Raw genomic sequence first — 26298 nt, 5'->3', positions numbered from 1 at the left:
GACGGGTAACACATGACATGGACGAGGAGGCGGAACAAAGGCGGAGACTCGAACATAAACAAAACAGAGCCATGTGCAAATAAAGCACATGGCGGGGACAACAGACTGACAGGACGAAGGCGTGACAGATGCCCCCCCCAAGAACGCGCAACTCCCGGGCGCGTACTCCTAAACCCCCCAGGAGCTGGCGCAGGAGAGGGCACGAAAAACATGACAGGACAACAAACCAACAGGTGACAGGACTCAGGACAGGACGGGAACAGACACAGGAGCTGGGGACACGACAGGACCGAATATACGAGACGGGACATGGGACATGACAGGAGACTGACAAAGGGGGGCAGCAAGAGACGAGAACGGACTGGACAGGACAGGAGTGGACACATGGGACTTGACAGGGTTTTTGACATTGGACATGACACTGGATGGAAACAGGGACTGGACAGAAGACGGGACAGGTGACAGAACTTGGTGCTGGGACTGGACGGGAGCAGAGACTGGTGACAAGACACTGGACAGGATAGGAACGTTAGACTGGACAGGGGTACGTGACTGGACAGAAGACAGGACAGGTGACATGACTTGGTGCTGGGACTGGACGGGAGCAGAGACTGGTGACAAGACACTGGACAGGATAGGAACGTTAGACTGGACAGGGGTACGTGACTGGACAGAAGACAGGACAGGTGACATGACACTAGACTGGAACGGAGACGGGACTGGAGACTGGACAGGGGATTGGAAGGGAAACTGGACCGGAGACAAGACAGGTGACTGGACATTGGACGGATACGGGAACTGGACGTGAGACAAGACAGAGGGTTGAAACGGGGACTGGACAGGACTAACAGGGGACTGGACAGGAGACAAGACAGAGGGTTGAAACGGGGACTGGACAGGACTAACAGGGGACTGGACAGGAGACAAGACAGAGGGTTGAAACAGAGACTGGACCGGAGACGGGACTTGAGACTGGACAGGGATTTGAAACAGAGACTGGACCGGAGACAAGACGGGTGACTGGACATTGGACGGATACGAAGACTGGACATGACTAACAGGGGACTGAACCGGGGGTTGAAACATAGACTGGACAGGGCTGACAGGGGACTGGACATGAGACAAGACAGAGGGTTGAAACGGGGACTGGACAGGACTAACAGGGGACTGGACATGAGGCAGGACAGGAGACTGGACTGGACTTGGTAGGGGAACAGGGACCAAGACGTTTACGGGGACAGACATGAATACAGTAACAGGTACAGGGACAGAGACAAAGGCTGACACGGGTACTGGGACAAGGACAGAAACGGGAACCATGACAGGGACAGACAAGGGAACCAAAATAACAGGGGGGTGCCCAGGACTGGCTAATGTCTGTGGGGCAGTCTGAGGAACCAGCCTGGGCACAGTTCTGGGGATCGGCCCTGAAGTCCTTCGGGCCGACCTACGGACATGGACAGGGGAGGCCGTAGCCACAGTCACGGGGACAGGAGAGGCCGTAGCCACAGTCACGGGGACAGGAGAGGCCGTAGCCACAGTCACGGGGACAGGAGCGGCAGGCGCCGCCGTAGTCACGGGGACAGGAGCGGCAGGCGCCGCCGTAGTCACGGGGACAGGAGCGGCAGGCGCCGCTATCACGGGCACTGGAGCGGCGGGTGCCGCCATCACGGGGACTGGAGCGGCGGGTGCCGCCATCACGGGGACTGGAGCGGCGGGTGCCGCCATCACGGGGACTGGAGCGGCGGGTGCCGCCATCACGGGGACTGGAGCGGCGGGTGCCGCCATCACGGGGACTGGAGCGGCGGGTGCCGCCATCACGGAGACTGGAGCGGCGGGTGCCGCCATCACGGACACTGGAGCGGCGGGTGCCGCCATCACGGACACTGGAGCGGCGGGTGCCGCCATCACGGACACTGGAGCGGCGGGTGCCGCCATCACGGACACTGGAGCGGCGGGTGCCGCTATCACGGGGACTGGAGCGGCGGGTGCCGCCATCACGGGGACTGGAGCGGCGGGTGCCGCCATCACGGGGACTGGAGCGGCGGGTGCCGCCATCACGGGGACTGGAGCGGCGGGTGCCGCCATCACGGGGACTGGAGCGGCGGGTGCCGCCATCACGGGGACTGGAGCGGCGGGTGCCGCCATCACCGACACTGGAGCGGCGGGTGCCGCCATCACCGACACTGGAGCGGCGGGTGCCGCCATCACCGACACAGGAAGCCCCGCAGCAACGTCCACGGGGGCAGGGGAACCTGCGACGTCCTCCTCGGAGGCAGGGGAACCTACGACGTCCTCCTCGGAGGCAGGGGAACCTGCGACGTCCTCCTCGGAGGCAGGGGAACCTGCGACGTCCTCCTCGGAGGCAGGGGAACCTGCGACGTCCTCCTCGGAGGCAGGGGAACCTGCGACGTCGTCCTCGGAGGCAGGGGAACCTGCGACGTCGTCCTCGGAGGCAGGGGAACCTGCAGCGACGTCGTCCTCGGAGGCAGGGGAACCTGCAGCGACGTCGTCCACGGAGGCAGGGGAACCTGCAGCGACGTCGTCCACGGAGGCAGGGGAACCTGCAGCGATGTCGTCCACGGAGGCAGGGGAACCTGCAGCGATGTCGTCCACGGAGGCAGGGGAACCTGCAGCGACGTTGTCCACGGAGGCAGGGGAACCTGCAGCGACGTCGTCCACGGAGGCAGGGGAACCTGCAGCGACGTCGTCCACGGAGGCAGGGGAACCTGCAGCGACGACGTCCACGGAGGCAGGGGAACCTGCAGCGACGTCGTCCACGGAGGCAGGAGAGGCGGGTGTCGCGATTACGAAGACAGGAGAGGCGCGCGTCGCGCTCACGAAGACAGGAGAACGTGCGACGTCGTCCACGGAGGCAGATGAATCTGCGACGTCGTCCACGAAGACTGGAGAGGCGCGCGCCGCGCTCTCGAGGACAGGCGCGGCTGAAGGCGCCGCGTTAACTAAGACAGGAGTCTGTGCTGCTCGCCGGGCTCGCGCTGGAGCTGTAAAGGGTTTAGGGGGTTTCACAGGCGCACCCATTAGATCACCTCGAGGTGCGCCCCTGTTAGCCTCAGACCTCATAGCTCCGGAGGTGAGGCTAACAGCCCCTACCCTTAACGCCCCCCCAAAAATTTCCCCGGACCTGAGGGGGTAATCCTCCAGCGAGGGGGGAACTCCAGCACGGTTCTTCCGCCGACTCTTTCGACTCCTGCTGGCGCAACTACTCGATTCCCGAGTCGACTCCTCCGCTAAAGGATCCGGAACAGCGCCAGGCAGGAGCTGGAGCCGGCGACTCCATTCCGAAGCCGCTTTCAAAGCCTCCCCCACAGGATCTTTGGGGCCTGTGCGGAATGGAGTCCGGCGAACGGCACACCCCTTAAGGTAATAGTCCGTGCTAGCTGCGTCCTGGTGGTCGTACATTCTGTCAGGAGCGAGGGGCGGATAGAAGGAGGGCGGACGCACTCGCTAAAACACAGTTTTTTAATAAAGGGAGATAACAAAACAAAGAACGAAAACATACAGGGAAACAAGGCAGGCTAAATTAAACTAGGGAAACTAAACAGGGCAAACCGGACTGACAGACTAAAGAGTTCACAAAATAACGATAGGAAAGGAAACTGCGACATGAAACAACGACTAAGAAAACAAACACGGAGAAACTGGAGACAGACGGACAGACCAGGAAACACGACCGACTAGACATGAGAAATGTGAAATGAGAAATGTAAGACAAACAGGACGTGACACAATAGGGCTTAAATACTCACACAAACGAGACACACCTGGACAGATAACGAGGACGGGTAACACATGACATGGACGAGGAGGCGGAACAAAGGCGGAGACTCGAACATAAACAAAACAGAGCCATGTGCAAATAAAGCACATGGCGGGGACAACAGACTGACAGGACGAAGGCGTGACATGTATATATATATAGGTTAGACAGTGAAACCATTGGAACACTTACATCATTAGTTATGTTTTTTCCCTGCATTTTAAAAAAGGGGGAAAAAATATAAAAACAATTGGCATGTTTGTTTCAGCAAAGAACCATCTTAAAAAAATTTTAAGGAAAAAAAATTTGAACCTCTCTCAGGCATTGCTCCAAAAATAATTTTAGGGACTTTACTTTTTAAGAGTTTTGCACCTGGTTCAGGGGCAGGAGGCCACTGGCCTTGCTCAAATAACAGTAACCTGCATTTAGGCTGGTGATTCTCATACTCCATCAGCAGTTAACAACCGTGTGGAGAAGTTTCGCACAGATTGCACTCTGCCAGCATTAAGAGAGGGGCCTTGACCAGCGGAGGCAGGTTTTGCTCCATAAAAATGCAGAGAAAGTGGCCACTATTTTTTTTTGTTTCTAATGCTTTCCAAAAGTGTTCACTGATCCTTCTCTCTGCCTGCAGAACCCAACTACAACTACGCCTGTGCCCAGTCAGTGAATTACTACAGTAACAGCCTGTTAAAATTCAGACATACACCCAGCTAATAACATTTATGAACATAATGAATCTATTAAATATGTTGGATGATGTGAAATCTTAATATTTGTTAATACAGTGGTTCCCAAAATGCTGGGCTGTATTGCAAGAGGGGATGTTGTAAGGCAAATATATGGGGCATGTTTGCTACCAGTGTTTTGGAGTGGGGTGCAGGCCCACTTAACTGTCACTGTCAGAGTCTGGATATGCCCCTGGTGGGAGTGTGGGGAGGGGGCCATACCTTCATGTATGGTACCTAACAGAGATGAGATTGTGGTAGAAAAGTGGCTGTTGGCTTGCGCTGCTTCAACATTCTTGACGCTGTAGGCTGATTCTAAACATAATATCAAACTTGGTGTCAAACTTTAGATATTAAATAAAACAATTTTGAATCTCCAAAAAATACATGATTAATATCAAAAATTAGTTCTTGTGCATGAGGCAAACTTTCAGTTTCAGACATAAAGACTACTGAGAAGAGAGTTAAGGTTAAGGTCAAGGGGACATCATCATCTCCATCATCTTCTTCTCATTTTCCACTTAATCCATTTCAGGTACGTTGTGGGCAACAGCTTGAGCCAAGAATTCCAGACATTTCTATCCCCCACAACTTCCACCAGCTCCTCCTAGGGGATCCTCAGGCATTCCCAGGCCAGCTGGGAGATATAATCCCTCCAGTGGGTCCTGGGTCTACCCCGGGGCCTCCTCCTAGTTGGCTGTGTTTGGAATACGTCTAGTGTGGGGCTGAACAGAACCGCCTCAACTGTCTCCTCTTTACATGAAGGAGCAGTGATTCTATTCTGAGCTCATCCCATATCCCAGAGGTCCTGAGTGAATGGCCATGAAATTTCTATGTAGTACTTTAATGTAACTTACACTGTTAAAATAGATTTCCAGGAGGAATGCTGGTGACCATGGTTTGCAACGTGCCAACGTGCTTTGATTTTTAATTTCCAAAGTCTACCTGACGGACAAAATTGTGGATTGCTTGCAGGCAAACCTGGCTTCTCCACATCCCACAGCATTATACTGGGATGAGTCACTAATGACCGAAGAAATTTAGCAGCTAAAAACTTGGCCGGTGAGAGTTGGAGACGATTTGGAGAAGCATTGGAAAAGATGAACACATAGCAGACACACTGCCATTGAGCATCTGGGCTTGGGACAGGTTCCCCCTCCTCCCCCTCCCTCTCCCGGTGGGAATTGGGCCTGGTGCTGCTGGGTAAACAGAGGCAGGCTTGGCTGTTGGATATAAGCCAGAGTAAAGAAGGGTTTATGTTGTATCAGACGTGTGCGTATACCCTCTAACGGAGCGTCGAGGAGAGGCACACTCTGTCACCGCACTGGCTCATCCCAGTGTTAACTCAGCATAATTGTAAGAGCCATTAACATGTCTGGAGAGGATTCCACCCAAACAGGATGTCAGTCTGACACTCTACTGCTCCTCTTTTGTAGGGATTATAGCGTGGTCGTTTGAAAGTTTCATCCTTAAAGCAGGTTATTGAACCTGTAAAAGGTGACATTTTTCTTATGTGAAATATTCCTTCTCTGTTGAAATACTGTTAAATGACTTTTAACTCTTTAAAGCCTGACACATGAAATACATTTAGATCTCTTTAACTAAATATCTAAATGTTGTTCATTCATCATATAATTTCTGAATGCATCATATTTAGGCATTTGCCAATATATTTTTTTCTTTAATTAGTCTTTCATTTAGTTCACTGCATCAGTTAAAACCTGTTCTTCAGACATTTTATTACATTTGTTTTTATTAACTTTCATTGATTTCGATTAAACGATCGATATCCAATGATTGTCTCTGTTCTTCACGTTTCAGGAAAACGTAGCATTGAGCTGATAATAAACACTGCTCCAGAGTTCCTTGACCTATTCTTCATCTTTGACCTATGAGTACTCTACATTCTGACCTTTTTACATTTCATATACTGGTGGTAATAACAACACCAAAACCACAAAGGCTTTTTGGTTGATCTGCACAATCATATTTCTATATTTAAAGGAGAAACAGTTGTTTATGTTGCTGTCTGAACCTTGGCTTGGGGTATGAGGTCATTCAACAGACCTCCAATACTCCTCTGTGCCATCATCATCTTCCTCTGAATGGGTCTCACAAAGTCTATGTCGACAACTGAGCCAACACAGTTTTCACACAAAGGCTTTTGGAAAAAAAGCCAAATATCCATTTTTGTTCCATAAAAATACTTTGTAAAATTGTCTAAATGTGCTTTGCTGCTGTAAAGAACAGATTGTATTTTCTGAATATTTATTATAATTAATAAGCATTTGGCAGATAGAATACACTACATTTATGAAATGAAACCAGAACGCTTAGTTTTACTACAAGTAACATGATACAAATTGTTTGGCAAACTGTATTCTTTAAATTTTCTCCTGTGTTTTCATGATGATAACAACAATTTTGTAATGGTTTGGTAAATACACGGAAATGCTTCCACGTCATTCACAGTTCAGTAGAGAATTCAGATCACTTGCCCCAAATAGATGGGAGTTTTTTTCTGTATTTCTCTTTATTAGATGATGAAAGAGCCACCTATAAATATCATGTATCATTTTTTGTTACGTTTGGCTTATACATTAGGGTTAAAGCTTACCATTGTTTTGCTAATGTCATTGTTCTTATACTAAATGGGGGGTGTGGAGGTAACAGTTTGTATAATCCATAGACAAGTGTAGGAGTGTAAAATTTCCCAATGCCAAACCATGGCTGGAATGGTGTACATAATATATATATATATATATAAGCTCTGTTTTTAGCTTGTGGATTCACTGTGCCTGTACGGGGCATTTCTATCTCAGGTGGATAACATGGTGTATAACACAACTGCCGAAGTGAGAGTTGACTTTGCAGGAATGTAGCTACACTGTGGCTTTAACTTAAATATATCTAGTACATTAGGCTTATAGACATATACATATAAATGTCTATATATGAAATTCAATCAAATATTATACATTTATAAAATGTGCTAGGCTTTAAGGTAATAATACCTCAAAAATAATTTGAGGTTATATATATATGTGTGTTTTGTTTTAAATTTTCAGCGTAGACTGCAAAAAGGTGCTAATTTTTCACTGCATATTGGCCAAGAATTTCAATATAAATGTAGACTTATTAATAACTCAATAATAGGTTTGCAGTTTAAATGGTAACCATGAGAATGTCTCCTCGTTGTTTCCTGAATGCACTGCAGCTGATCAGAGCAGCACAATGGCATCGGGCTGTGTTTTCAGGCCATAATAACATCCTGCTCTATTTCTCTTCTGCCTCTCTGTGGACCCTCATCTCTAAATATTCATGGCTCAGGTTTACAGGCAGTGTGTGAAATGCAGCACGATGCTAATTGGGCCTGCCTGCCACCGTGTGTGTGTTTGTGTATGTGTGTGAGTGAGTGTGTGTGTGTGTGTGTGTGTGTGTTTGTGTCTGTGTGTAAGTTTGAGCGAGAGAAAGAGATGGGAGGTGTTTAAAATGCAGAGCAGTCACGGCTGGAGGAATGCTCCGACTCGCTCTCGCCATCTGGTCACTTTCACTGTGACTCAGAGCTATCACCCCCTCACACGCTGCAGGCTGCCGCAGCTCATACACACATTCACAGACACACACACATACACACATGCACTCATACATATGCATATTCAGCGTATGGTAAATTCTGCCCTTATGCACTATTACTGCACTGGTTCTGTAAATCAGAGATATGATGCAGCAGCACCTGTGAATGGCCAGTGGGGCCAGTGGCCACTGAAACTGGGCTGTGGTGCAGAGGCTTTGGTAAAGAAACCACCCACAAAGAAGGAGGTGATCAGATCCCACTTGGCATAGGTGTTTAATAGTTTGGTGTGAATCTTCCTCTGACTCAATTCTATTAATAACTAGAGAGAGAAAGTGTGTGTGTGTGTGTGTGTGTGTGTGTGTGTGCGCTAGCCTGTCCAATCCCAGACCTCTGTCTCAGTCAATATGCTGTCGTAATGAGTTGACACTGTTACTGGAACTGTACAGGTAATAGCAATGATTATGATTCAAAAGAATTAGAAGACATAATTATAAAATTATGGTGGTTATGGTTTTGAAATTGGCTTAGACTTTATTAATTTATTATTGTATACATATCTATTATTAAATTTTCATTTTTATTAGATAATGAATTACATTTTTTCTATTTCTTAACAGATGATTATTAATATTTTTCTGTTTTAGTTTTTGAAAACAAATGGCAAATACCTCTCAAATAGTGAAGGATTTGGTTATGCGCCATAATAAGCTATGCTCTAAATCTTAAAGCTAGTCATTATAATAACATCCCCTCTTCTACTTACAAAAACTAATAAGGTATGGATTATACGTTTAGCCTTTAAACCTGCAACAGAGGTTTCTTTTCAGTGATTATTTCCTAATATAATCAGACAGAAATGTGTAAATAAAGCCATGTTTCAGTTCTAACACGGGGCATCCTGGTGTTAAAACCAAATGACCAAATACTGCCCTTTAATTAATGATTTTTTTGTTGTTGTTGTTGTATTATTCAGCAATTTCACTGTATGAAAATAAAGACTTCATTTGATTACCTCTCTACATCATGTTGTGTGCAACACTGGGTCTGAGAACCAGTGACATGTGATAGTGTTTACCTTTAGCCAAGGCTCTCTGTGTGTGCTTCTCTTTCTCTCTCTCTCTCTCTCTTTCTCTCTCTCTCCCTTCCTCACGCTGTCTCTCTCCCTCCCTCTCCATGGGCCAGGCGTCAACGGACAGGCCCAGCAGATGGAGGGATCAGATAGATGATGAGAGCTGTGAAGAGATGGGTGGCTTCCTAAGGAAAGGACAATCTGTGCCATGGTTTATCCAAAAGAAAAATAGAGCGTGATAATGATGACAACAGGCGAGGCCTCACTGCTAAAAGGTGTGGGCTTCACATAGTTTATTGCATGTGTTTATGCCGCTGGAGAACACACACAGACAAGGCATCAACGGAGGTAGTTGTAGCTGTCTGGAGCTGTGCTGATGAGAAATGTGAGTCTCCGGCCCGCAGAGAGAGCCGGAGGGTGAGTAAGTGATGGAGGCTGTGAGACAGACAGGATGCCTGCAGGAGGACTGAAAAAGAACCAATACCAAAGGATGAAGCCTGAGAGGAGGAGGAGGAGGGAGGAAGAGAGCGGAGAGGAGAGGAGAGGAAGTGAGGAGTTGCCTTCTGTTGCCTGCTGCTTTGTGCTGGGCGTCCGCACGCACAATCGCTCACATTTGTCTTCATTAACAGCTGAGGGAAGTTTTGTTCTGACAGAGGCAGGCTGGCCGTCCACAGGCGCTCTTCTTCTTCCTGCACAACACTTCTGTGGGCCAGGACAGACACGCTAATTAGCTTTGCACACTGCACCGGTCAGACTAATGGGCCTCTTCCACATGCAGAAATCTTTATGACAAAGCCACACACTGCCCCGCGTCCAAAGCGTGGTAAGCTTTTAGCAGGCCGATTGGTGAGATTAGCACTGGGAGGGGTGGCGAGACAGTGTCCGCATCAACAGTCGCAAACTGAAAATCAGCTGTGATCAACTGCTCATCAACACAGCAAATAAAGAGGGAGCTGTGAGAGCAATACACACACACGTACACACACACAAATTCATAGCCCCTGTGCCATCATTCATGGTTCATGGCTTTCTATAAAATCTGGACCTGACTGCAACCTGTCAGAACTCTGAGCGGCCAGAGCTACAGCTCAGAGAAATTCTGTACAAACCGCACTGAACGTTGCTGTCTGAACCTGATAGCATCTTGACAGCATTCTGTCTGAACTCAAGTGTAGCCTGTCTAAATCCTTACTGAATCTGACCCGCACCAACTGGACATCATACGAAACTCAACAATCCTAATCAAATATATATATACACTGAGAAATGACTGGATCAGGAGCACATGTCTTGAGTCTATACAGGAGCACTTGTAGTTCGCCTGTTGCTCTAGCATACTTACTTATTCCCATTTCACCCTGCTCTTCAGTAGTCAGGATCCCCACAGAGCACTGTCCAGTCTGTTAGAAACACCTAATTTTACCAGCAAAACACACCACCACCACCACATTAGTGTCACCACAGCGCTGAGAATGATCCACCGCCCAAATCACATGTTCTCTGTGGGGGTCAAAGCAACAGATGAACTAGTCTGTAATTGTAGAACTACAAACTGCTCCTGTATGGTCAGTGCAGCTGATAGAATGGACAGTGAGTGTTGATACAAGGTAGGTGTTCCTCATCCAGTGTTCCTCTGGTGTATATTTATACAGTTCTACTAATTATAAACATAGATTTCCTGGCATGGGCGGCATGATGCGCAGCAGGTAGTGTCGCAGTCACACAGCTCCAGGGACCTGGAGGTTGTGGGTTCAAGTCCCGCTCCGGGTGACTGTCTGTGAGGAGTTTGGTATATTGTCCATGTGGGTTTCCTCTGGGTGATTCGATTTCCGGTTTTCTGGTCCAAAAACACAGGTTGGTAGGTGGATTGGCAACTCAAAAGAGTCCATAGGTGTAAATGTATGTATGAGTGTGTGTCGCCCTGTAAAGGACTGGCGCCCCCTCAAGGGTGTGTTCCCACCTTGTGCCCGGTGATTCCAGGTAATCTCTGGACCCACCACGACCCTGAACTGAATAAGCTTACAGGTTACAGATAATGAATGAATGAGCATTTCCTGACATTTAATGAATGACAAAACGGCTGTGTGCATAGGCTGGCCCCTGACTTCCTGCCAGTTTCATTTTTGTACATCAGTAGAAAAGAGCGGTCATCACCTCTTGTTTTTCTTCTGCTTCCAAGTCATTTGACAAAGAGAGAGAGAGAGAGAGAGAGAGAGAGAGAGAGAGAGAGAGAGTGCAAGTCATATCCAGTGAGGAGGGGGTCTCCAGAGAAACAGGGGTTTGTTTTTGACCCCTGTGGCTGGACTAAATGCACATTTGCTTGCAGTGAGCTGGGAAATTTCCACATGCCTCAAAGAATCAGCATCTGCCTATGGTTTAGGACTTTTCCCCTGTCAACTCTGTGGAAGCGTATTTCACCATTCCTACCTCTCACTGAAGCATCAGTGTGCTCTAACTGTAGTGAGCAGGAAGGGCTGCTGTGGAGGCAGAGGCTGTGAAAGCAGACACTCGGACGACCTACCCCTGAGCTCCACACAGGCTCTGCTGTCACTCAGCATACTGTTAAAGCTGACGACATGTCCATGCCCAAGCTTGGGCTTATATCCTTTTGTGGGAGCCTGGTAAAGATCTGCCAAACCCCTTGTTATTATACACTATTGTACTGTGTTAGGCAATTCAATTACTGTATGAAGATCCAAACCACTGTAAGCTACAGTTTAATTAAGTTATATATCATGTGCAAGACACTGTTACTGTCATTCCTATTTATTTAATTGTGAATAATAATAGAATGAACAATAATTGCACTCTATGGGAAACTGAATCTATTGTTGTTGGGGTTTTTCCATTTTGTCCCTTCTCCTTTATGTTGTAGCCTGCTGTAAAAAAGCAGCATGTGGCTTCAGCTGTAGACCCTCATTCTCATCTCAATGGCCACTCTGGCCTAACAGCACCAAACAGCTTAGAAATAAGAGTCAGAGAGCCACATCACTTGATCCCGAATAATGCCACAGCCACTCCACCAGGAATAACATTGTAATACACAGGGATTGCTGAGATTATTCAGCTCACTAATGGGATTAGGATGATGTATAGGTATGCGTGCTCAACATCAGACAGACGGGGTCGGGGGAAAGAGGCTTTAGAAACAAGAACCGAGAGAGGTATGGGCATGTCACTCACTCCTGGGGTAAATGCCTCTGTCTCTTTTCAGGCGCTTGCATCATTATCTGTCGATAGTACATCTGCTTTGTTATGTAGGGCTGCTCCAGCCTCAGCGGATATGGCCACTGGTGAGTGCTCTGTGTGCTCTGTGCTGCCGTGCTTATGGATGCAGGCATTATGCATTGTCTCCAGTTGGCTGGCTCCGTAAGGGCTCGGTGAATATTGAGCATACTTCACAGCTCCTCTATTCCCTGCAGCCATCCTCACTCTTACATCTTTGTTCAGAAGAAGCAGCAGGAGAGCCGCCTTCTCTTTGTTCTACCACAGCGCTATTTTCAGCATTAATTCTAACAGCATATACGCTGTGATGCATTCCCAAGGAGCACAGACATGGATACTGATTTTTACTATCGGTGAGAGGCTAAGCCATGCATAGTTGGCTTACGGATGCTAATTCATGACCGTAAAGTAGAAGTAAAAAGGCTGAGCGCTATTGCTTCCTCTCATATTTACAACCACGTCAAAGAACGCGCCAGCTAACAAGACCTTCTCTGGGCTTTTCTTCCAGGACAGTGCTGGTGCTTTCTTAATGACTTGTGGGAGCTGGGCTTAAATGAATCTTGGCGTAGTGCTTCTCATTCTCCACCGTATGAGGTTTCTCTCCACGAGGAGACATGAGTTTAATGGCGCCTTTCTAAAGGCATTATTAGGTGCAATTTGCTCTAAGCAGTGACTGATATTGTGGTCGTGACCCCTTTTCCAATGAAGGCTAGCGCTCCTCTTAGCCTGACAGTCCGTTCATGGCTTTGCGGAATCCATATAGCCCAGACTGCCCTGAAATGAGAGACAAATGTTTGGTCAACAAGGGAAAGCAAACACTGTGTGAACGAGGATGGTGTGCAGCTAGTGGAATATATTTTGAGGAAAATTTCATTTCAAACGAAGCCTACACATAACGGTGCAAATATTTAGAAATTAGAAACAGCTTAATTACAATAGCCATTACAAAGAGACCAGATATAAATCCATTTCTATAAATATCTGCATTAGGAATGTCAAAAGAACAGAGAAAAGACAACCATGGTAGATCAACAAAACATCCACCATCAGATAAAGGTCTGTTATTGCTTTCTGAAAAATCAACAGGTGTCTCTATCTGTCCATCCACTGTGAGAAAATGAGAAAACATCTCAACACTGAAAGGATGTGTAGATGTCAAGAAGCCTTTATTTAGGAAAGCAAAATTCATTTGCAAAGCAACCAAAGCAGCAGCTGGTTTTCACACACCAATGAACTAGTCCTCCAACACTCAGATATTTGGGATGAGTTGAAGTTTGAGAAGCAGTTACCAAATTCTAAAGTTAAACTTTGGAGGTGTGGAAAATGTCTGCAGATTCTTGCACAGCACTGTATGTATCTGTCTTTTAAAAGTGGCATGGGCGTTAATGTAAAGTAAAGTATTGCTGCTAAGCCTATTTAGCATATTGCTGTAATGTATTAGAAACCAGGACTAGAAAAAGAGAGAGAGACAAAAAAAAGAGAAAGACAGGGAGAGAGCAAAGGGTGATACAGAGAGGATGAAAAGTGTGAGAGTGAGTGGCAGAGAGAGAGCGAGAAGAGAAAGTAAAACAGAGTCAGAAAGTAAAGAGAAAAAGAAAAGCGTTTGTAAATCTTTTTGTGTTCTCGTGTGGACGTGGATGTTTTCTAAAGCATTGTTGGAGAAGTTTTTTTTTTTTGTTTTAATGCAGACAGAAATTTCAAAAATATCCAGATATGTGTAGACGAGGCCTGAGGGTGTGCTGCTAAGCATGCAGATAAAAGCCATGAAGATCACTCTACTTCCACATCAGATAGACTTCAGTCCTCCTTTTATATGTAGGTGCTGCTATGTGCAGCTGATTTGAGCTGTCCTGACACCTTTGATGCATTATAAATGTGTTATTATGGGTCATGCATTCATTCATGATCTTTCATAAGAATCTGTCGGGCTGAAAGTGTTAGCAGATAGCATGGCATGTACCAGTGATGATGAAATATTGAGTTTTTAAAATTGGTGTCTGCATCATATTGTGAGTGTGATAGTGTTAGTGTGTGTGTGTGTGTGTGTGTGTGTGTGCGTGTGTGTGCACTTGGGGCTGGATGCTCAGTGGAGCGTTAATGATGGCCGCAGGAGAGGAATTATTATGTGTTGCTGTCTGCCTACACAGCTGTGGAGGTACTGGCACCAGATTCTGGTCCAACCACAGGTCATTGAGGTGCAGTGGTGGGGTGCAATTAGCAATTAAAAACTGGACAATGGACAAACTAGTTAAAAGATAACTGAATGATATGTACTGAAGTATAAGTGTCATAAATCATTTGTAATTGCCTTAATAACCTTAAAAGGTTTTTGACTGACGGGGACATTTTTGAGAACAATAGAACCTTCATAAAATTAACCTTAAGAGGCTCTTCACACAGATAGATCTCATTTTAAATATTGGTTCTGGGCAAAGCACAAAGGAACCCTTCTCTGTACTTTAAAGAATTCCTGCAAAGACATAATTTCAACAGGATATATATGTTTGGATGAAGAACTAAAAAGCAGACTATGTCTACTCCTAACTCAAATATAAACATGGCAGTGCAGTATTATAAATATGGTACAACTTACATTTTAATCCATTCAGTCATTAATGATATTGACGTGGACAAGTGTCAAAAAACATAAGCGTATGTTTGTGATGTACATAAAATATGCTGCTGTGAGAGATGCTCATCCAGAGAGAGATGCTGTAATGAGATCGTTTGTCTGAGTAACTCGGGAAGACATTACATATAATCAAAGCATAATTGATTGGGATTGAGTAGGTGGGTGCAAAGGAGTTCAGTTTGTCTGTATGGATTTTCTCCATTATCTCCATTTCCGGACCTTCCCCTGCAAAGAATAAAGGACCATAGTTCTGGCACAAGCTTAATATCTTTGTCCAAACCCTGGCAATAACAATTATATTGATTTTTTTTTCTTTCTCTATTTAAAAGGAAGGACTCTCCCTTTGGAAAAGAAGCAGAAAGATTTTAAAACCTGTTTACACCCTTCAGTTTGATTTATCCACTTTTCTTCTTCTCTGTTGTGAACATCCTGAGGAACATTTGAGATTAATCTGCGCTGTTACATGTGTGTGCCACATTTTTCACTCGTGTCCCTTTCTTTCCCCATTTCTCCCTCTTGGACTGTGGGGTGGGCTTCGGATTCACAGTGGCCCACTTGATTTTAGAGCAGGATGCCACTTGAATGATTCAGACATGTCAAGTGTGCTCGTGAATAATGAAGACAACATGAATTGTGAAGTAAATATTTCATGGTGTGTGAAAGTGAGCAGAGACGCTTGGAGAGGGATGTTTGCCCATGGTCAGTGAGGGAGTGTGTGTGTGTGTGTGTGTGTGTGTATGAAAGGAAGAATGATGGAATGAGGTGAAGGGAAACATGCCTGGCATGTGAAGGGAAATTGTCTCTACCCATGGGCTCCTATGATAGAGGAGCAGAGGAGATGCCCATCAAGAGTTATTATGATAATTCTGCTTTAACGTCTTAGACACTAAGGTCCTGCATGTTGGCCCACACTCTCCTAACTACAGAAGAATCATTTGCCTTTATAATGGATTATATATGACTGTTACGAATAATGAAAGTTATAATACACAAGCAACTATTAATACAGTTAATCTAGGCTTAAGGGTTACATTTTAAATGTTTCTCCTGAAGATCATGAAGAGTTTTTTTACTTCATCATACGATTTTCGATTTCATTACAACTTTTACTCACTGCAGGGCTGTGTGTGGGACAGTTTAACCTGAATGGACTTAATACCGGTTTAATCCCCTCCCACAGTAACTCTGAGCATGTGTCCTAAACTCTCCCACATCTTCACAACTCATGTCTTGCTTTCATATTAACTATAGCTCTTTATTATTCTATCTGACCTGTCCTATTCTACTGTGGTTTTATTATTTGTGGGTTCTCCAGTATTGATCATTTGAGTCTTGGTTCCTCTTGCTTTTCCTTGACACTTTCAGACTTGACTTGCACTTAAGAGACCTGGATCTGGGTCTCTGTAAAGCTGTGTTGGGATTACATTTGTTGTGAAATGCACCACAAGTAAAATTGACAAAATGGCTATTCAGACTTTAAAGAGGTCCCTAATACTCACTAATCTCATTTTAAAAAGTGTTCTTAAAAGAACCACCCAGTGAAATGGGCACTTTTTATATCTTTTTGTGCACTTTTATTTAATCATGTTAAAACTGGAAATAAACAGAATATATGTGTTTAAGACAATGTGATCCATGTCTTAGTAAATGTCTGTCTCTGTGTCTAGAAGTGCAGCTTCTCGTTACGCTGTCAGAAATAAACAAACAAAAGTCCCATGATCCTCTGTTAAAGTGATGGTTGTTTCTTGTTTCTATTATTCAAGTTGGAGTTTTCCCTCACTAAAAGGGTCCCTAAAACATCTGCTAAACTGTGTATTATTTCATCTGCAATGTACATGTGCAGTGAATTGTATGTAAGCCAAAAATTGGAAGGATAAATTGGGACTGTCCTCAGAATCTCAAAATCAAAGCTGTGTTTCTTTGCTGTATTGTGTGTAAAGGACATCATAGCAAATGGCCTTCAGGAACCTAACAGCCTAAGATTTCAGGCACGGCCTGTCATCGGTATGTCACCATTTCAAAGCAGAAATGATCAGTCATGTCACTAACTGCTTACTTTTATTGCAAACCAAACCTTTATTTATATAGAAAATGTATCATTCTGCTGCTGTATACTGAGTTCTGCTTTCTCTCCGATGGGCATATTCCACCCTCACATAAAGGTGGACACATGCACACACACCAAAAAAATTGTAGATTTCATTAGGGCTTGAACAGTATTTCAGACCACAGAGGCCATTATAGAGCAGGACAGCTTTAGACACGTTTTTTTAAAATGCTTGCTGTCAATTATTATATTTGGATGTGAACCTCCAACTTGCTGCAGCAGAATTTTTTTTCTCCAGCATAAATAAACATTTCCTCATTAGGCCTGTACTCTTAATGTGAAAGTAGTGATATGATTGCCTCAATTAAAGGGAAATTGTGTTGCGCTCATAAGTTGATTTCCGTGTGTCAGATTTGAATAATGATCATTACTGCAGTGTGCTCCAAAGTGGCAGAGAGGAACATGTTTGGCATACTGATGACAGCCCTGCTGCTGAGAAAGAGAAAAAGAAAGAGCACAGTCGCTCTCTCCACGATTGGGATCCATCACCCGTGCCCATATTAAGAAGCGTAATGACCCTCTTGCTCAGACATTGATTTCCTGGATGATATAATGCATGTGGATGGAGGCGAGGCCAGGCAGAGTGCAGTGAGAGTGCATTGGAGAGAAAAGGAAAGGAGCTGGAGAAGAGGGCAAGCTGCAGAAGGGTCCAGAGGGGGATGGGGAGGATAGGGTCAGGTCAACTCACAGAAACACACACATTGGACTACAACACTAGACATCTGACGTGTCGCAGGACGACATATGTCAAACTGATGATCTACTGACAGGTTCACTGGAAGTCATTCAGCTGACAGGAGCTTTCAGATTAACTCTGAAGAGCCGCATGCCCTTCAGGACTATCCTTGGTTGAGACTGAGAGCCTGAATCACACTAAAACCTGCCAAGTATGCAGTAGTATGGTTTAAAAATGCATGATGGACCTTATAGATTTATCCATTGAAATGCTTCTTTTTTTCCTTCTTTTTTCAGTTCCAACAACTTCGAAACAGTGATTACCCTTATACCCAGCTGGAAGTGTGTAATCTAATACACATTACCTCTGAAATGTGTAAAAACGTACTGTGTAAAGGGGATAGTCCTTGATGTCCCTGTCAAAATGTCAGAAAAGGCCCATGCTTAGAAACTTTGAACACCTCTCCTTAAATTTTGTTTACTTATTTCTCACTTGTAACACATTGACGCCATCCTGCTTAAGGTGTCAAAAGGTCAGCAATATATGTGTTACACCAGATTTACCCCAATGACATGACCCTAAGGCTCATCAAACCTGCTGCTGTTGTTATTTTTGTGTGTTACAGGGTTGTGTGTATGCTGTGATGAGACCTTGAGTTCTTTCCTATTCTCTGGCCAGCTGCCCTGGACAAGCAGGGGCTCTGGTGACAGCAGTGGCCTCCAGAAACCGAAACAGAGAAGACCTGCCATGGCCAGTGGTAACTAACCCTCTATCACCACTATACTCAAAACTATCAGCTGACTCCACACAATGCAGAATGAAGCAGAAGTTTGATTATTTATAAGCCTCTTAATGAGCCCTGGCATTGCTCGTGTCTTTAGCATTGCCTGGTGCTGAGGATAGAATATCAAATGAGGTGATGGTCTTAATCTGTTAAGCAGGCACATGTTGTAATGTGTTAAAGGGCTCATACTGTGGAAAAAGAAGTCATGCATTTCTGAGGTCTGTGTAAAGATTGTTCAATTTCCAAAAGTTACCATTCTCTCCCCAGTCCATACTGTCACTATAGGTAAGTTACATTTTAAATGTCACAGAAACTAAACATTTACATATATATAATTATTCAGCCTGTAGTATTTGGTGCTGCCAGTACTTGGTCAAGTTTTAAAGACACTTTCAACATGAACTGCTCTTTGAATGAGCCAAATTACAATGCTGCTAATCCGGTGATACATTTATCAGTTATAAATACAGTAACAAAAACAGCCTGATTAAGAGAGCCTGAATAAAGCCCTTGACAGTTTTGGCACATAAACATTATAAAGAATAACAGAGAATAACAAGCAAGAACAATGTAGAATGAGGGTCATTTAAAGCAGTGCTGAGCAGTGTTTGTAACGCTCACTGTTTCCAAATATATCTCAGTATCCTGATATTGCATGATACCTAATCTTTCACTAAAGAGGTTAATGAAGTCATGTCTTTTTAGTGCTGTTACTCTATACTAAGCCTCACAAATCTCACAGAGCTGGTTTTGATAGGACTGTTCTGATCAGCTTCTCTTAAAATTGCAAAAGAAAAAAAATAGTTCAGTTTCTTTTTATATTTTGAGCTGCTCTTTCAAAACTGTCTGCAGCATCCAGCAAATGACATACACTGCAATGACAATATACCAGCACTATATTAAACCATTAAAATCTGACCTAGCTATGACTCACTAGATTTTTCCAAAGAGCAACTGTGCAGAGGAATATGATAAACACTGGACGTAGATTATGAAACTGACACTCAAATTGTTCTTAAATAAACAACTCACAATAGCAACTGATATATAACAGCCACCTGTTCTTTATCCAGATTTTGTTCTACATACAAGCTCAGTGTGAATGCTTTGTTTGTGAGAGTGTGTTCTCTGTGCTCTATCAGCAGCAGACGGCATTGGGGGATTGGGAACAGAGCAGAACCACATCAGCGTGCCCGTAGCGGACCCTGGCGCTTGGGCAACAGCCATGAACAACTTGGGCATCATGCCCATGGGTCTGAGTGGGCAACAGCTGGTGTCAGGTAGAGCCATACATCACAGGCCTAGAATCACACTAACACTTTCCTCAGCTCCAGACCTTTCTCCACTGTAACCTTAAGCCAACGTTCACACAGTTACGAAAGCAGGCTGAGACTAAAGCCGGGTGCAGTTATTCCTCTCAGCAAACTGCTCCTGGACTGGCCACAAAGCCAAATCTGTGACCTTTCGATTCAGTGCTAGACATTGGATTTTATGTTAAACCATGTTCCAGTCTGTTGAGCTTTATTCCTTCGGTGAAGTACCCAGTTGTTTCAGCTCTAAAAGGCTGAAGCCCTGGAGTGTTCTGGTGGCACACACGTTGCCCCCCCCCCCACCCCCCACTATGTCTAGTTCCTCACATCCAAATTCTAAATTCCAAAAATTATTCACAAAATTGTTGGACTGTGGAATGTTGTCTTACTTTGGCCACTACTGTGGGGAACCACAGAATCATAACCTAAATCCTCTAATACAGTCACAATGATTACGTTTTCCTTTTTGTGGAAATTTGAACTCACAAGAACCTTGAGGCTCCATGGGACTGTGTTTGAAGTGGACATAAGACACAGCAAGTGAATGATGGGGAGCAGTTTAACTGGCCCTTCTCTCAGACTGCATTTTGCACTTTTACTGAATATTTAAAACCGTAGACTATCTAATACAAATAAAGTCTCTGCTTAGTATCTGCTTTGCGCAATGTATTGTAATTACTATCACACCAAGGAGCCGTGGCGGATTGAGGCAAATTAAGCCAAGATTAAAATGCATGAGCAGATTCTACAGACCATGCATATTTATGGGACTGTTATTTGTTGGAATAGCTCACATTTGAATTTTGAAATGAGGTTTTTTGTTCTTGGGCATTGTGTGGAATCATTCCTGACTGTCTTTAGCTTTTGGCCTGAGGTGCCCACTCAGGAAGAACATAGAAAATTTCTGTGATTTCTTCCTACATACACTGCTCTCTGATATATGTTTTATGAATCATAAGAATAATTAAAAGCATGACGCACATGACTGGCTTCAGGTGCCTCAGAGCAGACGCAGCCACAGTGAAAAAGCTCACTGATCTTTGAGAACAAACAGGTTGGACCTTCTAGATCCAGCAGGACCACTGTGATATTTACACAAGGACACGTTTCAAAAGAAAGATCGGAAAAATGCATCTGTTCGGATTCAAAGTGTATGCTGTAATGTTTGCAAAGGTTTTGTTCTGCTCTGCCTAAAGCAGATTTTCTAGGACAGATTTAAATATCATATAAATTGCTTTTGACACAGTGTTTTAAACTGCTTCTGAGCTTGCTACGCACAAAGCATCTTTCTGTTTCCACTTCTAGGTATTTTGTATCAGAATACTTTGCATTTCTGTTTATTTTAACTGTTTATTTTCCCCACTTCATTTCAGGGTATGCTTTCTGCAATTATTTCTGAGTCTACACTTATCCAGCAGGATTTGTAAAGAACCACAATGAAAAAGGCTCTAAATATAGCAGATTTTCTCGCCGTTGGAGTTGCTATTGTCAAAGCTCCATTCTGAGCGCTATTAAATGAGCACACTGGGAGATTTGGACTCAGAATTGGTGTAAGCCCTGAATGACTGAATGCATGGATTTGTGCAAAGATTCAGGAAGCCTGAGCTGAGTTTCAAAAAAAAAAACAATCATGCTGTACCAGAAACGCTGGTGCACATTTACGATGACCTATTTAGCCACTGCTGTGTTTTCACAAGGAAACAACTCCCTGTGTGTTTGTTATGGTGCAGTCTGGGCCGAGCATGATATCCGTGGATAAAAGCTTAAGACCAGAGTCTCTGCCTCTGATGTATTAAATCCTAAGGAATAGAATCTGCATACTCTCTCCTTTTTCTGAGTAAACTTGACAAGCTAGGAGAAAAAGGGGACCAAGAAAAGTAACAGAATTGGGATGTAAGGGAATCCAAGTTTGGGAAATGCATATTCAGAATATTCAAAACTGCAGTTCATGTTTAATTTTGAAATAGTTGTAGTTCCTTTCACCCCCCTCCAGGGTGAGTTCCCACCTTGCGCCCAGTGATTCAGGGTAAGCTCCGGACCCACTGCCACCCTGAGCTATATAAGTGATTACAGATAATGATTGAACGAATGAATGTAATTCCTTTTAACATTTTGAGTATGTGTTTTGAATATTTACTCAATATTTTAAAAGAAATAAATACAATGATTAAAAGAGACACATATGAAGCACTCAGGGAGAAAGCTAAAAGAAAAATATGTTGTATAATGTGCAGAGTAAATGTATGCATACTTGTATCACAGTGTAATACTCGGCTTTGTCCAGTTAATGATTACCTGAGATACAAATATAAAGAGGACAGATCTGCTTTTTCAAAGCACAGGATCTCTGCTCTAGAGATCTAGAGGTGTCAGAGTGCCACGAATGCTCTCAGGCAGCTAAGCAGAGTTTTAAGTGAGTACGAACAGTAAGTGTTGTTGTCGAGTGGCTGCTCTCTGCTGAGGTGGCTGCTGTAAGATTAGGTTTTTGTGTTCCTATCAGAGATACACATCATCACTGCCTGCGACTGCTGTGAATAATCAAGTCTTGCAAATGCACCGTGATGAGGGATGGCTGGGGCTCTCTCATGGCCAACAAGTACAGGAAGAGCAAAATTTCCTTATGGAACTGTTATGTGAAGTGGTCCACAAATGGCTGATAATAATATCTATGGAGGCCTCTGATTGATGACACCTCACCTCAGTGCTAATCATGGGCAGCTGTTGTGTGAGGAGCAGCTCCGACTCTTGGAGGCTTTGTGGCGGATCTAATTTCTTTGGAAAGGGGGGAAAAGATAATAATGGCAAATAAAACCAGTCCTTCATTCTCTGGCAGCAAACAAGAAGCCTTGGGCCAAAGAATGAGCAGTTCTTGAATCACTCAAAGAAGGAGGAAAAAAAACAACATTAAGAAATGATAAATGCAAGACACTGCTAAGAGCAATTTACCTGTTAGAGTCATTACCATTAACATTTTCAGAATTTTCACATGAAGCACATTTAACATCACATGCTTTCCATCATGGAGATTTATTAATGTAATCTACACTCATACCTAGTTACACATTAGCTATAGCATACCACATTTTATATTGTGATGTCATGGGACAAACCGGTTTAACGCGTTATTTTTACATTATAGCCGTGATCAGCCAGGGCTGCTGGGAATGTGAGGTATTCCAGCTTCTGAATGCCTTTTTCCTCTGGGATTTAAGATGATGCTTAAGAGTTGAGGAGATGGCATGCAGATATTCTTTACAAATGCAGCAGTGGCTGTTTCTGCTCTGCTATCATGTGCTGTTGGCAGCATGAAGACAGAAGATTCCTTTCTATAAGAGAAAAAAGAATTTCTTTCTATGGGAGACAAGAGAATAAGACGATTTCTTTAAGAGGAATGAGAATAAAGCTCCTTTATATTGTCTCAAACAGCTCAGAGCTCAGTCATATATTTCGAGAATACTCTGCATGCAGACAATCTGAAGTAAATTTTACAGATGCAGAAATATAATACTTAAATCCTTTACTCTGTTTACACTATGTTGTATATACATCTACAATCCAGTAATCCAGTAAATCCAGATGTTTTCAGTTTCATATCCTCCATGGCCAACTCCAATGGAAATTTTATGCAAAAAAAGTCAGATTTGATGGATTTTCTTTTTTTTTATTCTGTACTGTAGAGGCTGAGGCAGCTGGGCCTGATCTGAATTTTACCAGCTCGGCTCTCTGATTATTTTGGCTTCTTTGCCGTTCCGCAAACTGTTTAAGAGTTGAGCTCCTGCTCAATGGCTGCCTTCAAAAAACAGTTTATTTAATCTGCTTTTCTTCCTTAGACTCCATCTGCATCCAGGGTTTTGACCCCAACCTGGGAATTATCACCCCTATTAACCCAATGATGGCAGGGATCAGTCTGGTGCCTCCTCCGCCTGTGCAGCCTGAGCTACCTGTCATTAAGGAAATTATCCACTGCAAAAGCTGCACTCTCTTCCCTCAGAACCCCAGTAAGAGTTCCTTCTGTTCTTTGCTGTAGCCGGTGTCCCACAATGTCTAAACAGATAAAAATGAGGTTAGTTCAGATTTGTGCTATTTGATGTTTGCCTCTTTGCAACCTACAGATCTACCACCTCCATCAACAAGAGAGCGGCCTCCAGGCTGTAAAACGGTCTTTGTCGGTGGCCTTCCTGAGAATGCGAGCGAGGAGATTATCCGTGAGGTGTTTGACCAGTGTGGAGAAATTGTAGCCATCCGCAAAAGCAAGAAAAACTTTTGTCACATTCGCTTCAGTGAGGAATTCATGGTGGATAAGGCCATCTATCTGTCTGGTTTGTATTTGATTATCACACCAAGATTCGTAGCATATCTTTCATCATATGTATTGTCTGCAACTCATTGTGTAATTTAGGTTTTACTGGAACAGCATACGCAAGAGGAGGTTTGAGCTGGGACAGCTGCCCCTGGCAAACTGAGCACACTTTAGAGAAACAGATGAGTAGGATATTTAGCAAACTTTGGAGAAACAAAAAAATGATGATCGGCACAAAAATCTGTGTTAGCAGGTATAGTAGCACAAATAGGGTTCAGTTATCTGTAGGAACATAATAAGTTTCGTTTTACCCTGTAATGATTAAGCGCTTACAGACAATGAATGAATGAACATCCTTACCCTAATAATATAAACTGAATTACTGCTGGTGGTGTTCTCACTGTGTATGTTTCCTGGGTGTGTTTGATGTGGGATATCTTAGGCTACCGGATGCGCATTGGCTCCAGCACAGACAAGAAAGATTCAGGTCGCATACATGTTGACTTTGCTCAGGCGAGGGACGACTTGTATGAATGGGAGTGTAAACAGAGGTTACTGGCCCGAGAAGAGCGTCATCGGCGTAAAGTCCAGGAGGACCGTCTGAGACCCCCCTCCCCCCCTCCCATCATGCACTACTCTGAACATGAGGCGGGCGTGTTGGCCGAAAGACTGAAAGGTATGCATCTCTCCGGAAACGCCTGTCATGATCAGTGTGGTTGTATGCCATCAGGTCATTTATCATTTTTACTGTAACACATTTCAGGTTAAGGTTCTTTCCAACAGCTGCTCTGAGCTACTCCACAAAGTTCAGAGTGGATTGAAGCCCTATACAGCCCTATGTGTTGTATTATACACCTTCCAGATGTTTGATGTGTGGTGCATTACTGTAATGACTAGCTGCCTGTCTGTAAGTCCCTTGATGCCCCACAGATCAGTCCTCTCCACTGTCTGCAGCTGCCACCTACACAGGCCCCAGCTGTTGTTTGTTCTGTAGGGCTGGTGCACTTGTGTGCTGAGCTAGTGTCATTAGTTACCCATAGTGATTATTCACAAAAGGGCTCATACCCCAAGACTACACAGGATGCCAAAAAGCTTTGGTGATAAAGTTCAGTAGATAGAAGTAATTTGTTTTTAGGGAGTGTAAGCTTTCATCAGCAGTTTGCTCATTCATAAAGCTTTGGTTTACTCATGACAAATGTAGTGAAAGATGTTATTAATCAGAGATAAAACTATTTCAACTTCAAGGCTTCACGGCTTTGAAGCTTGCTTTGTAACAATCTCAAAAGAGTAACCTGGTCTTTTCACTACAACCTAGACCTAATGTCAGGATGAAAAATGTGATGTGGAAACCTTGCTCTTTAGCAAAGAAATTGGCTTGTTGATGGTTGACCTATATGTTGTTTTTTTTTGCCAGCTGTATTTTACACCAGAATGTATCTGTCTCAAATTTAATCAAATGAAATAAAGGTCAACATAATATATAAAATGAACGCGATTATTCAAATGATATATTGGATTCAGTTACTTCCTTTTGAGAGGCTCAGTGGTGCAGCAGGTAGTGTCTCAGTCACACAGCTCCAGGGACCTGGAGGTTGTGGGTTCAAGTCCCGCTCCAGGTGACTGTCTGTGAGGAGTGTGGTGTGTTCTCCCTGTGTCCGCAGGGGGTCATCTCCGAGTGCTCTGGTTTCCTCCAACGGTTCAAAAAACACATGCTGGTAGGTGGATTCGGCCTCAAATGTGTCCATAGATGTGAGTGTATGTTGCCCTGTGAAGGACTGGCGTCCCCTCCAGGGTGTGTTCCTGCCTTGTGTCCCGTGATTCCGGGTAGCTTCCAGACCCACCGCGACCCTGAATTGGATAAGTGATTACAGACAATGAATGAATGAATGAGTTATTTCCTTTTGTTACACTTCATCGTCCTCGTAGTGTATCTACAAATGCTAAATAATTGAAATTGATTAAATAAAATGTTAGATAAAGGTTTTTGTTTATTTTCTGTTTTTATGTATATTTTATATATTAGTTAAATATAACATTTGCATCCAGAAAGCATCTAGCACATATAGAGAGTAAGGTTTTACCAAGTATACAATGTTAATTCCTGTAATCATC

The 26298-nt window shown here is 44.2% G+C and overlaps 1 protein-coding gene across 3 annotated transcripts in view; it reads left to right on the top strand.

Moving 5' to 3' along the window:
• enox1 (ecto-NOX disulfide-thiol exchanger 1) overlaps positions 1–26298 on the top strand; it is a 72349-nt gene that overhangs the window by 27232 nt on the left and 18819 nt on the right. For 2 of the 3 annotated variants that reach the window (XM_066641300.1, XM_066641298.1), the window contains exons 2-6: positions 18418–18549; positions 19719–19856; positions 23717–23884; positions 23999–24205; positions 24629–24862. In XM_066641300.1, coding sequence (XP_066497397.1) covers positions 18540–18549; positions 19719–19856; positions 23717–23884; positions 23999–24205; positions 24629–24862 — 757 coding nt within the window. In that variant the 5' untranslated portion in view covers positions 18418–18539. The remainder of the gene's footprint in view (positions 1–18417; positions 18550–19718; positions 19857–23716; positions 23885–23998; positions 24206–24628; positions 24863–26298) is intronic. The other variant, XM_066641299.1, reaches the window with a different exon arrangement.

Source organism: Hoplias malabaricus, chromosome 12 (genome assembly GCF_029633855.1).
Source record: "Hoplias malabaricus isolate fHopMal1 chromosome 12, fHopMal1.hap1, whole genome shotgun sequence".
NCBI lineage: Eukaryota > Metazoa > Chordata > Actinopteri > Characiformes > Erythrinidae > Hoplias > Hoplias malabaricus.
Note: the sequence above shows the minus strand (reverse complement) of the source record. Positions and strands in the feature narration are given on the sequence as shown.